At 56.4% G+C, this 11,531-nt stretch overlaps 1 protein-coding gene across 3 annotated transcripts; it reads left to right on the top strand.

The window, feature by feature from the left end:
• Positions 1-35: 35 nt before the first annotated feature.
• Positions 36-11,432, top strand: LRCH4 (leucine rich repeats and calponin homology domain containing 4). Of its 3 annotated transcripts, none has more exons than XM_024571588.4 (18): positions 38-459; positions 3,971-4,115; positions 4,277-4,403; positions 4,595-4,700; positions 6,785-6,921; positions 7,062-7,177; positions 7,319-7,418; positions 7,665-7,755; positions 7,841-7,917; positions 8,036-8,097; positions 8,206-8,334; positions 8,471-8,539; positions 8,632-8,741; positions 8,865-8,948; positions 9,156-9,241; positions 9,438-9,575; positions 9,675-9,752; positions 10,063-10,693. In XM_024571588.4, exons 1-18 carry the CDS (start codon positions 240-242, stop codon positions 10,258-10,260), a joined length of 2,073 nt encoding a protein of 690 aa, XP_024427356.1. In that variant the 5' UTR covers positions 38-239; the 3' UTR covers positions 10,261-10,693. The 3 variants fall into 3 exon arrangements, with proteins under 3 accessions (XP_024427357.1, XP_024427356.1, XP_024427359.1); XM_024571591.4 differs by lacking the exon at positions 10,063-10,693 and adding an exon at positions 11,072-11,432 and having other exon boundaries at positions 39-459; XM_024571589.4 differs by lacking the exon at positions 8,471-8,539 and having other exon boundaries at positions 36-459.
• Positions 11,433-11,531: the final 99 nt, after the last annotated feature.

Raw genomic sequence — 11,531 nt, 5'->3', positions numbered from 1 at the left:
GCGAGAGCTCCATTCTAGTCTCCTCCCTTCTCTCGCCTCACTCCAGTGCCGGAGTCTCCACCCCTTGGCGAGTTCTGATTAGCCACTTCCTACGCGTCTAGGGACCGCGATTGGTCCACCTGGGCTCTGGGCCCACTTCCTCCCCCTCGAAGTCACTACGGCAGCTCCAAGGAGGGGGTGGGGGGGGAAGAAGGGACGGCCGGTCCCGTCAGTCAGGCAGCGGTAGCCGCCGGGAGCGGATGGCGGCGGCGGTAGCGGCCCCACTCGCCTCCGGGGGTGAGGAGGCGGCGGCCACGAACTCTGTTCCAGGATCTCCGGGTCTGCCTGGGAGCCGCAGTGCAGAGAGGGCCCTCGAGGAGGCCGTGGCTACCGGGACCCTGAACCTGTCTAACCGGCGCTTGAAGCACTTCCCCCGGGGCGCGGCCCGCAGTTACGACCTGTCAGACATCACCCAGGCTGGTGAGTGCACCCGGCCTAGAGCCCAGCAGAGACCCTTATTTGCATAGGCCCGCCCCTTCGCTTGCTACTCAGGAGGGGGAGACTGGCCCTTCACCTGGCAGTCGGTGTTCTCGACTCTGCTGATTTGCATAAGCCTGCTATTACCCCCTCCCCAGCTTAAGAACTAGTAGACAATGACTGCGTTTCTCGTGTAGTGCGTAAGCCCCGCGTTCCTGGCCGAATGTTGTGAGCTGCCCGCCCTTCGCTTCTCTTTATTTGCATATTGGCGCACCTGTAGAGTGGCCCCGCCCCTCACCTGGTTGGCTTATTTGCATGGCTTCTTCAACCTCACTTCTGATCGTTCCTTAAAGCAGCCCCCGTGAACCCCTCTAATGACTCCTTTCTCTTCTTCCACTTCGTCTGCAACGTTCCCTGTTCAACCGAGATCCCAGAAGACTTACGACGCCTTTCCCATGGATTTGACCCTGACAACCTGTTGTTTCTGCTTATTTTGCTTGTAGTCCCGCCCCCTAAGGTCCCAGGCCCTCTCCACTCTTCGCCCAGCCAGCCTATGGGAAAGAAGCAAATCTTCCACCTCCTCTCTTTTCTCCCCAACTCTTCCGCCCATTATTCCTGACCCTCTTATCTGAGACTCCTCCTCCTTCCTGCGTATGTGAGGTCACTGTGGAGCCTGTGACCTCATAGGGACCCTAGAATTCCCATTTCTGTTTCTGCTTTCCCCATGGGGAAGAGACTTGAGACAGTTGCTAGAAGGAAGGAAATCTTATCTTCTTGCTAGGAGTGCTGGAAACCTAGAGACTGTCTGACTATCCTTCCACTCCCCCACCCGCAGGATCCCTCTAATCAGGCCTCCTCCACCCTGGTGTCTGTTGATGGTGGGGTTTGGGGGACTCTACTATGACAGGTGAGTCAGGCCTCAGCTGCTCTGAAGACAACCTATGACCTCGGGCTGGCAGCTGTATGTGTGTGTGGCGGGGTGGGTTGGAAGAAGGGAGGAGGACCGCATTCCCGAAGCCCCACCCCAGCCTAGCCCAGGGTGGGACTAGGGGTTGGTTCAGTGTCCTCCTCACTGTTGACACTGCCCTGGGACTGCACTTCTCCCCTAGCAGGTGCCTGCTTACCTGCAAACACTCAGATGCGCACAGACACGCTCTTCCCCCACTGTCCTGGGCAGAACCAGTTTGAACTTTCCCACTTTTCTTGGGTTTCTGGATAAACAAACTTGCCCACTATGCAGTGAGTGAGTTCAGGGAATGAATGGGTGAGCCCCAGGAGCCATCTCTGTGTCTCCCCCAGCCGCCTAACCCCCAAGCTCCAGATTGACCTCAGCAGCTGCGTGACACTCGATGTCTGTTCTCTTTCCCCTCCCCCTTGCTTGTTTTTTGACAAAGACCAAATGTTATTCTTTACTTCCTTAGGGCTCTGTCCTTGAGTGGACTCCTGGGGAAAACTACCAAGAACTCCCTGATCTTCCCAGCTCCCCCCTCCCCCCCCCCCCCTAGCATTCCGGCTCAGGGTGCAGCCAGTTCTCCTGTGAGCGAGCTTGTGTAGCGAAGCCGGAAGATCCCTGCTTTCTGAGAACCCTTTTCTGCCCTGCTCTCCCTGCAGGAATCCACAGTCCTTCCAGGACCCAGGTTCTAGGCCAGGTGGGATCTATCTGGTCCAGAACTCTCTTCTCTGTCCCCTCTCCTCAAGCAGGGTGTTTATAGCTTGGGGTGGAAAGGGGAAGTGACAAAAACATAGTCAGTGTTGCCAGTACCCTGCCCTCCACACCTCCTTGCCCTCCAACCCAGATTAAAAGCATCATCACTCTGCTGCCAGAATCATTTCGAACCTTCTCCTGCTTTCCCAGTACTTTCCAAACCAGTGTTTTCCATGCATGTTTCCTAAGGCACAGGTCCCTCAGCCCTTGGACTGTATTCCTGGTGCCTGATGGTAGGATGACTCCTGAGATGGGAGGAGGGGCCACCCTCACAAAGGAGAAGTGTAGCTCATTCTCTCACAGACCACATCCTGTGCCTCCTGTGCCCTGCCTCCTCCTGCTTGGGCTCCCTTCCGCTCCTAGCTTTTGCCCCCTGCCACCTGCTTACCCCATTATAAATTGTTCTCCTCCCCGCTCATCCATACATATGTGTGCACACACATTTGGTGGATGCAAGAGAAAGTGGGCAGTGGAGGATGAAAGTAGGAAGACTGCATCTGGTCCTCCCACCCTCTCCAGAGCTGTCTTCTCCTGTGACAGGTCTGTGTGCACCAGGGTTGGGAGCAGAAAGGGAGAGAACAATCCCTGCGGTATCAGACTGTCATCTCTGGCAAACACAGGGCCCACTAGAGTCAGTACCTGACAGTTTGTTTCTACTTCATTTCCTGTCACAAGACCCATTTCCTTGGGGGATATGCCCCAGTTTCTCCTCCCTTCAGCTTTTGCTCACTCCTCCCTTGGGGCCATCTAAGAAGCTCACCCAAGTACTGCTGCCTAGGACTTCCCCCAGAAGGCCCCAGGCTCCTCCCAATAGAGGCCAAGCAGAAGAAACATAAACCCAGGCATAAAAGTCTAAGCAGTGAGAGCCTCCAGACTGGGGGGAACCCACATGCCTGACTTTGCATTGAACTAGCAAGCCACCACTTGAGTTAAGGAGTCAGTAATAGACTCTACCCTCCTTTCCACTAGTCTGTGTTCAACGCAAAGGAGGTGATTGCTTGAAGTCTGGGGCAGTAAGAGAGGAAGTAGAGGAGGGCTGGTGGAGCTATAAAAGGGTGGGAATGAGCCAGTCCTGAAGAAGGTGTGCCTGGATGGGGGGGGGACCAGAGGACTGTAGCTCCCACCTCTAGCTTGGTTGACTTGCATTTCCTTCCTGGTCTGGGGAGTCTGTGACTTCAGAGACCCTTGGACCTGGCTTGCTAATCCCAGGGACTGGTGAAAAACTGTTGTCCAGTGTTGGGAGCCTTAACTCTAGAGCCAGGCTTTAATGACCTTTGGTTTTTCCCCTGGGTTGAAAAAAGGATGAGGTTGGGAGACAGGGCTCCTGAGGAAGGATGGGCTTTCTCAGTGGTGTCCTCAAGAGGTTGTCCATATTCTAACCTTGAGCCTCCCAGCTCCATCACCTTGCTGTTTTCTTTGGAGCACTAGCACTCTACTAAGACCTTTGTCTTCCACCTCTCCTGGTATCACAGAGCGATAGGAACCACAAGAGTTACAGAATTCAGCCACCCTTTGAGGGTAGCCCTTCATTTATTTGTTTGAAGACAGCATTCATGGCTTGTCCCACCCCCCGCCCCAAGTTTGGGTGTCTCCAGCCCAGTGACTCTAAGGCCTTTGCCTTCCCTTTGCCATTCTGGTCATGCTTGGAATGTGCTCCAGTTTGCAGAAGGCTTTGTTCTCTTTCCAGGTAGCCCATGTTTATAAGCCTGATTCTTCAGGTCTGCTGGGGAGGTAGAGGGCTGGGCATGTGGCTCTGAAGTTCAAGGCTGGACATCTCCACAGTCCTCCCCTGACTCTTGCTTCCCTTAGATCTGTCCCGCAACCGGTTCCCGGAGGTGCCAGAGGCAGCGTGCCAGCTGGTGTCCCTGGAGGGCCTGAGCCTGTACCACAATTGCCTGAGATGCCTGAATCCAGCTTTGGGGAATCTCACAGCCCTCACCTACCTCAACCTCAGGTAGGGAGGCAGAACCAGGGGAGGGGGCAGCTTATCCTTCTCAGCCCCAAGCATCAGTGCACAGCACCCTGGGTGACCCTCCCAATGACCTGTAGAGGAGGGCCACACTGGGGTGCACTGCCCGGGGAGTGAGCCCACCACTGCCTCTCTTCCTTCCGCAGCCGAAACCAGTTGTCATCGCTGCCATCCTACATCTGCCAGCTGCCCCTGCGGGTGCTCATCGTCAGCAACAACAAACTGGGAGCTCTGCCTCCTGACATCAGCACCTTGGGAAGCCTGCGGCAACTTGTGAGACTGAGGAGCAGGGCGAGAAGAATGACTTAGAGCCAGGCACCAGGGCCCTTTTTGCGGGAGAGGTTGAGGAAAGGCAGGCTGCACCCTAGGGGGAAGTCTAAGACTAAAGGGGGTGGCCAGAGGTAGGAGACAGGTTCTGATGCTCCTGGTCTTGTGGCTCCTTTTGACTTTTTCCCTCCTTCCAGGATGTGAGCAGCAATGAGTTGCAGTCCCTCCCCACAGAGCTGTGCAGCCTCCCTTCCCTGCGTGATCTCAATGTTCGGAGGAACCAGCTCAGCACCCTGCCTGATGGTGAGGAAAATGAAGAATTGGGTAGCTGGGGGTGAGGGGTAGGGGTGCGAAGAGAAAGACAATTTTGGAGAAGAGAGGGGAAAGGAATCGTCGCAGAAAACTAATGCTTAATTGCCCTGACCTGTGTGGCCCAGTTGGTCGGGTGTTGTTTTGTCAGGCGAAAGGCCGCTGGTGTGATTCCCCATCAGGGCACATGCCTGGGTTGCGGGTTAGGTCCCTGGACTGACAGGGCAGGTACGAGAGGCAACCTACTGATGTTTTTCTCTCACATCAATATTTCTCTCCCCCCATTGCCTTCTCTGCAAAAATAAATAAATAAAATCTAAAAAAAATAATTATGCTTAATTGACCAGGGTTTTGCATTGTATAAAACAGACTGTAAATTATTTTATTTGCTCCTGACTAGCAACCCACTGATGCTGGCAAGGCATGTGTTATTAGCTCTACCTTCCAACTGTGGGGAAAGACAGGGACAGGGGAGTAGGTGAGTGCAATGGCACCCTGTAGAATCTCAAGGACAGAAGGAGCCTTCAGGGTTATCCAGGGTCACCACTCACCCCAGCAGGAGCTCTCACCTGAGTCAGCTGATGCCCTGCGCCTCCCCCCCCCCCCCGCACCCCCCCCCCCAGAATCCGGATCAGTGGGGTGGGGCCACATGCTGGAGCCTGAGCAGCTCTATTTTAATGAGCTAATTGTGATGCACCCCAACATTTGATAGCCTCTGCTCCAGAGCAGCTACACCTTCTTTTATTCAGCCAGCATTGTTTTGTGTATGTGTTCCTTGTGCTTTAGGTGGGGACCAGGTAAATGTGAGTAATGTCACTTAGATCTGGGGCCATCTCTGAAAATTTAATGGCTTAATTAAATTTAATAGGAGAGACAAGCAGAGGGATACTTAGAGAGCTACAGGACCTAGAAGGAAGCAGGGGCTCTGCTTGGGGAACTCGAAGAAGGTTTCCCTCCAGAGGTGCAACAGGAGCTGACCTTTGAGGGAGAGTTCACCCTCTGCCTCCCAGGCAGAGGAAACCCCATGTGCAAATCATGTGGGTGGGAGGGAGCCCGGTCCAGCATGAATTTGGTTAGAAAGGCAAGCCAGGGCTAGGTAGAAAGGACCTGTGCCACGCTAACCTTGGTTTTGAGGAACAAGAGACAGGGGTCAGGTGGTAATCCGTTTTCTCTGGGCTCCCCCTTACTCCTACCCTGGCCCTTTTCTGAGTCAGTAGGTGTACAAATAAGCATTTGATCAGGGCTCTCTCTGGACCATAAGAGACCCCAGCAAAATGTCCTGGGGACATAAAGGAAGGAGCAATGAATTCCAATGTAGTATCTGGAAAGATAGCATGGAGGAGGTGATGAGTGGCACTTTGAAAGATGCATGGACAGAACAGTGGCATTCTCCGAGTTGTGCAAACAGTATGTGGAAAGGCCCAGAAGCCAAGGGGTGAGAGGATGGTCTGATGTGCTATGAGGATGGCAGTGAGGCGGGAATCATGGACACCTTGACTGTGCCCAGCCAGGCAGCAGTGATTTTTATTCTGTGTCTCAGGCCACCATGAATCCAACAGTGCTTTTCTGAGAACTAGACAAAGGTACCCCTACCTGGGGGCAAGCGGAGTCCCAGCCAGGGGCAGGGCTTGGCTAGTGAAGTGCAGGTGGGATTGCAGCCTGTCCTGCCTGGGTGCCTTGGTGTGGGGCACAGCCCACTTACCTTCAGCAGCCCTAGCTGCAAGTCATGGGAAGTTTTTGAGCAACATGGTACCAGTTTGTTTTGGGGCTTGTGATGGTCCCTTGAGAATGAAGGAGTGGTTGGACTGGGGAGTGGGGGGGAGGAGAAATGGAGGAAGCAGGCAGGAGGGGCAGGAGCTAAAGTCGATGGGCCTGATGGGGGAGAGGGGCCTGACGGTGGGCCATGTCTGAGTGGGGAGAGGAGCAGGGAGGCTATTCCTGCAGAGCAACCTCAGCCAGCCAGGGCAGAAGCTGTGATGGACCCAGGGGTGACTAGTTGGCCAGAGCACAGGGCAGAGGAAGTGAGCACAAGGTCCCACCTTGTGAACATACTCCTGACTTCCCTCACCCACTCCCAGAGCTGGGGGACCTTCCTCTTGTCCGCCTGGATTTCTCCTGTAACCGCATCTCCCGCATCCCAGTCTCCTTCTGCCGCCTCAGGCACCTGCAGGTCATTCTGCTGGACAGCAACCCCCTGCAAAGCCCGCCTGCCCAGGTGAGAGGTGGGCCTGGGGTGGACCTTGGGTACAGGGCTGAGACTGGGCAGGAGTGGGCAGTCGGTCCCTTTGATAGCCAAGCAGGATCTTGGGTGCCCCCTTTCTTCCCCCTAACTCCTTACATGCTCTTTACCCTTAGGTCTGCCTGAAGGGGAAACTTCACATCTTCAAGTACTTGTCAACAGAGGCTGGGCGGCGTGGGGGCGCTGCACTGGGCGACCTGGCCCCTTCCCGCCCCCCGAGTTTTAGCCCCTGGTAAAGAAGGGCATGGGAAGGAAGGAAGCGCCTGGATCCCTAATGTCAATTCCTGGCACCAGGGTCCCCATGGTTTTCAGAGGGAGGGTGGGGGGTTGCTGCCCAGTATAGGACTGACCAGCTCTCCCTGGCTGGCCCCAGCCCAGCTGAGGACTTATTTCCGGGGCGTCGGTATGATGGTGGACTGGACTCAGGCTTTCACAGCGTTGACAGTGGCAGCAAGAGGTGGTCTGGAAATGAGGTAAGTGCCCCCTTTCCAAGGGACATTGGTAATCTCAGCCTTGGGGGAGAACATCTGAGCCTGGGCCCTTGGCCTCTTACCTCTAAATCTCAGAGTGACAGGTGGTGGCTGGAGCTGTCTTCTTCTTTCCCTCACCCAAGTGTCCTGGGGAAGGGCTGGCTCAGTGGCAGACCCCCTGGCCCTGCACCCACAAGCCCCCAGCACAAAGAGAAGCCATCTTCCGTCTTTGCATTTCTGCATTTACAGTCAACGGATGAGTTTTCGGAGTTGTCATTCCGGATCTCGGAGCTGGCCCGGGAGCCTCGGGGGTCCAGGGAGCGGAAGGAGGATGTCTGTGGTGAGTGGTCAGGGGCCCTGGGGCTGAGAGGGACGGGCAAGGCTGAGGGCACCCCTCTGCTTGCTGACGTGTCCTGCCTCACCAGCTGATGGAGACCCTGAGCAGATTGACTTCATTGACAGCCACGTGCCTGGGGAGGAGGAAGAGCGAGGTGCTGCCAAGGTGAGGGGCTGGCCCGTGTCTGCGTGTCCATCTGCTGTGGGAGGAGAGCTGGAGGGAGGGGCCAGTGCAGGCTTGGAGGCCAGGTACTCCCTCAGCCCCTCTGTTGTTCTTTCTCCAGGAGCAGCAGCCACCAGAATTAAGCCCTGTGGCAGGGGACAGGGAGAGGGCACCAAGCAGCAGGTACCAGAGGCACCAGAGCCAGCACTTCCTCCCTTTACTCCATCTGCCTGTACCCTCTCTCCTCTTCCCTGACCCGCTCTACCCTGGCATCCCGCCTTTACCCCTCAGGAGGGAAGAGCTGACTGGGGAGGAGCGGCGGCGCCCAGATACCTTGCAGCTATGGCAGGAGCGCGAGCGGCGTCAGCAACAGCAGCAGCAGCAGCAGAGTGGATTGTGGGGGGCCCTCAGAAAGGACAGGTATGGGCACAGGGGCTACTGCTGGGTGGTGGGCCCTGAAAGTGAGTGGAAATGAGCCCTCCTGAGCTTCTCTGCCCCTTAGGGTTGGCAGCCCCCTGCCTGACTTTGCTGGCCCCACATCTCTTTCACTTTCTAGTTTTCTGAAGTTGGGGGTCAGGGCTTCTGGTGGAGGTGCTGCTGCCTCGTCCTCTCAGGCCACCTACAAGTATGTGTCGTACCAGACTCCACCTCCCTGAGCCTCTGCCTGCACACCTTCCCCCAACCATCCCCTCTAATTCCCTTTCTGTCTCTCCTCAGCGGCATGCCCAAGTCCAGTGCTACGCAAGTGGGAGCTTCAGGGGGACAGGGAGCTCCTTCCCCTGTCTCAGCCTCCACCTCCCAGGAGCCCCTTCCTACAGCTGGACCAGGTGTGATGGGGGCTTTGGGAAGAATATGAGGGCTTGTGTAGGTGAGGGGTGGCCTGACAGAAGTGTGGGACAGTGAAGGGATATCTTCTCACCTGCCCCCTGTCCCTTGCCTCTGGCCTCCAGTGACAGCGCCTGCTCCCCGGCCACTCGGCTCCATCCAGAGACCAAATAGCTTCCTCTTCCGTTCTTCCTCTCAGAGTGGTTCAGGTGGGTCTCCCTTCCTTAATACTAACCCAGCACTAACCACTGGGCTGCAATCACCACTTCTGGCCTGGGAGTTCCTCTGGTCAATTGTCCCTTTATGTTGAAAATCCCATAAGCACAGAGACAGGAGATGTGGGTGCCAGACACTGCAGCCCAGACAAAGCCAACGGGCAGTAGTGGAGACAGCTCACACACCCTCCTTTTCTCCAGGTCCTTCGTCACCAGACTCTGTCTTGAGACCTCGGCGATTGCCCCCGCTTGTGGACGAGAAGGAACTGTCGGCTCAGTTGCGCCAGGTGAGAGGTGGGATCTGTATGGGTGGGGCCTGCACTCAGCCTGGCACCTCCTGGAGTTCCCTGGCGTCCCTCAATATTGGCTCTACATCCTGGTGCTTTGGCTGAGGATGGGGGAGGCAGGCTAGGGTTCTCTGCTAACTCTAATGTTTCCACCTCTCACCCCCGACCCCCACCCACTTCATTACCTGCCTTGCAGGTCCTTGAGTCGCAGCTGCAGCGGCCCCTGCCTGAGGACCTGGCAGAGGCTCTGGCCAATGGTGTCATCCTCTGTCAGCTGGCCAACCAGCTGAGGCCCCGCTCCGTGCCCTTCATTCATGTGCCCTCACCTGCTGTGGTTAGTTGGTGCTCCAGATGGGAAGTAGGGAATGGGACAGGGGACTTCTATGGCCCCTCCTTTACTCTCTTCTTTTTTTCCTTTCTTACACATCCCCAGCCAAAACTCAGTACCCTCAAGTCTCGGAAGAATGTGGAGAGTTTCTTAGAAGCCTGTCGAAAAATGGGGGTGCCTGAGGTATGGGGGGGGGTGTTCTCAGGAGCCTGGGGCTGGTCTCTACTATAAAGAGTGGTGGCATCCTGGGCTTAGTTGAGCCCTTTGCTTGGGTGGCAGGGTTCCATTCACAGAGGGTAGACACGCACAGACCCCAGAAGGAAGCCCCTGTCCTGCATGTCTCCCCTCCCTGCACACCTCCCTTCCCTGCACTCTGCATGTTGGTGTGGCTCTGGCCCTGGCATGTGAGGGCAGGGGGTGGAAAGGATTGTCTTGCTGCTACCGCTGACATCTGCCTTTGTCCTTGTCCATCTGTCCTACTTTCCCTTCCCAGGCTGACCTGTGCTCGCCCTCGGATCTCCTCCAGGGCACCGTCCAGGGGCTGTGGACCACCCTGGAGGCCGTGAAGCGGGTGGGGGGCAGGGCACCCCCACCTGTCTGGCCCCCCTCTGGTCTGGGTGGCTTCGTCCTCTTCTACGTGGTCCTCATGCTGCTGCTCTATGTCGTCTACACTCGGCTCCTGGGTTCCTAGGACCTGAAGTCACCCCTTCGCCACCACCTCACCCCATTTCTATTTATAAGATTCCTGTACAACCCCATGCCCACCGGTGGTGCCTTCAGCCCCTACCAAAGACACTAGTGAACCCCCATCCCTTCACAAACACTGACCTCAGAGGCCCCACTCTGGTTCCCCCAGACCCTGGGTCCCCAGCCTCTGGCTGTCCTCCTGTAGCCCTTCCCCTCTCAGTGCTGATGGTTCCTTCGTGCCCTCTCCCACCCATCCCTGCCCTCTGCTCCCCCAGAGGCAGTGGGTTTTAACCTTCCAGGCTTCACTCTCCACCCCCACGCCCCACCCCAGATATAGGGGACTAAATTATCTATATTTTGTAGAGAGAACTCTATATTTGTAGGAGATGCAGGACCCAGGCCGGGTCCCTGTTTCTTGTATAAATGTACAGACCGTGGCTGCCTGTGTGTGTGTGTGTGTGTTTGCGTCTGCTCCTCCCGTGGCCGGGCCCGGCCTTGGCCGTGCTCACTGGGCTCTGTGTGCCAGCCTGCCTGCTCCAGCGCTTCCCTCTGGAAGTGGCAGGTCTCTCCACCCTGAGCCTTGGCCCCTGTGTCATCTTTGTTTTGTTATATACTGGCAGCTTCTTTGTATCTCATTTGTCTCCAAGCCATGTCCAGGGTGCCCCTGACCTTCACCTCCTACATTTTGGAGCCTGTCAGTTCCCTTTGACCAGGCTCCTTTAGGGTGTCTCCCACCCTGCCCTCTGCCAAGGGCTGGGAAGCCCAGAGGTGAAGATGTAAAGGGGACTTAATCTGGGCCCCTCCCCCCCTCCCAGGAGTCCCTGTGCCAGCCCCATCACATCCTGGAAGAGGAGGGGGCTCCAGGAAGGGGCCTCCCTTACATCGCTGCTGTCGTCCACGCACTGCTGGAACAATCTTAGGGGTTGAGGTAGGGGCACAGGGCCACGACCAGCCTGGGACCCAGGAACAGAAGACAGCCACACCTGGGCTCTGCTCTCTAGTAAGGACTGGTGAGGGGCGGCCTCGGGCCTGGCCCTGTTCCTCAGGCACCCCTTACCCTAGAGGTTGGAAGCAGGCCTACCGAGCAAGACACATGGATTCCTGTGGGTGTGGCTGAGGATATGGGATGAAGAGGAAGCACCGGGTGTTGTGTTAAGTGCAATAAAGAAGCCAGAAGGTCTCGAAGTTGCCGTGTGTGTGTGTGTGTCTGTGTGTGTCTGTGTGTGTGTGTGTGTGTGTGTGTCTGTGAACGAAAGCAGTGAAAACGGGAAAGGG

The sequence above is a fragment of the Desmodus rotundus genome, chromosome 1, assembly GCF_022682495.2.
Source record: "Desmodus rotundus isolate HL8 chromosome 1, HLdesRot8A.1, whole genome shotgun sequence".
NCBI classification, from domain to species: domain Eukaryota; kingdom Metazoa; phylum Chordata; class Mammalia; order Chiroptera; family Phyllostomidae; genus Desmodus; species Desmodus rotundus.
Note: the sequence above shows the minus strand (reverse complement) of the source record. Positions and strands in the feature narration are given on the sequence as shown.

Bases quoted from the DNA above. Each gene is read 5' to 3' on its own strand.
- LRCH4 (XM_024571588.4), top strand. From the start codon at position 240: ATGGCGGCGGCGGTAGCGGCCCCACTCGCCTCCGGGGGTGAGGAGGCG. The intron at 7,918-8,035 runs GTGAGGGGCTGG...TTCTTTCTCCAG, and splicing joins AAGAGCGAGGTGCTGCCAAG to GAGCAGCAGCCACCAGAATT. The intron at 8,335-8,470 runs GTATGGGCACAG...TTCACTTTCTAG, and splicing joins GGGGCCCTCAGAAAGGACAG to TTTTCTGAAGTTGGGGGTCA.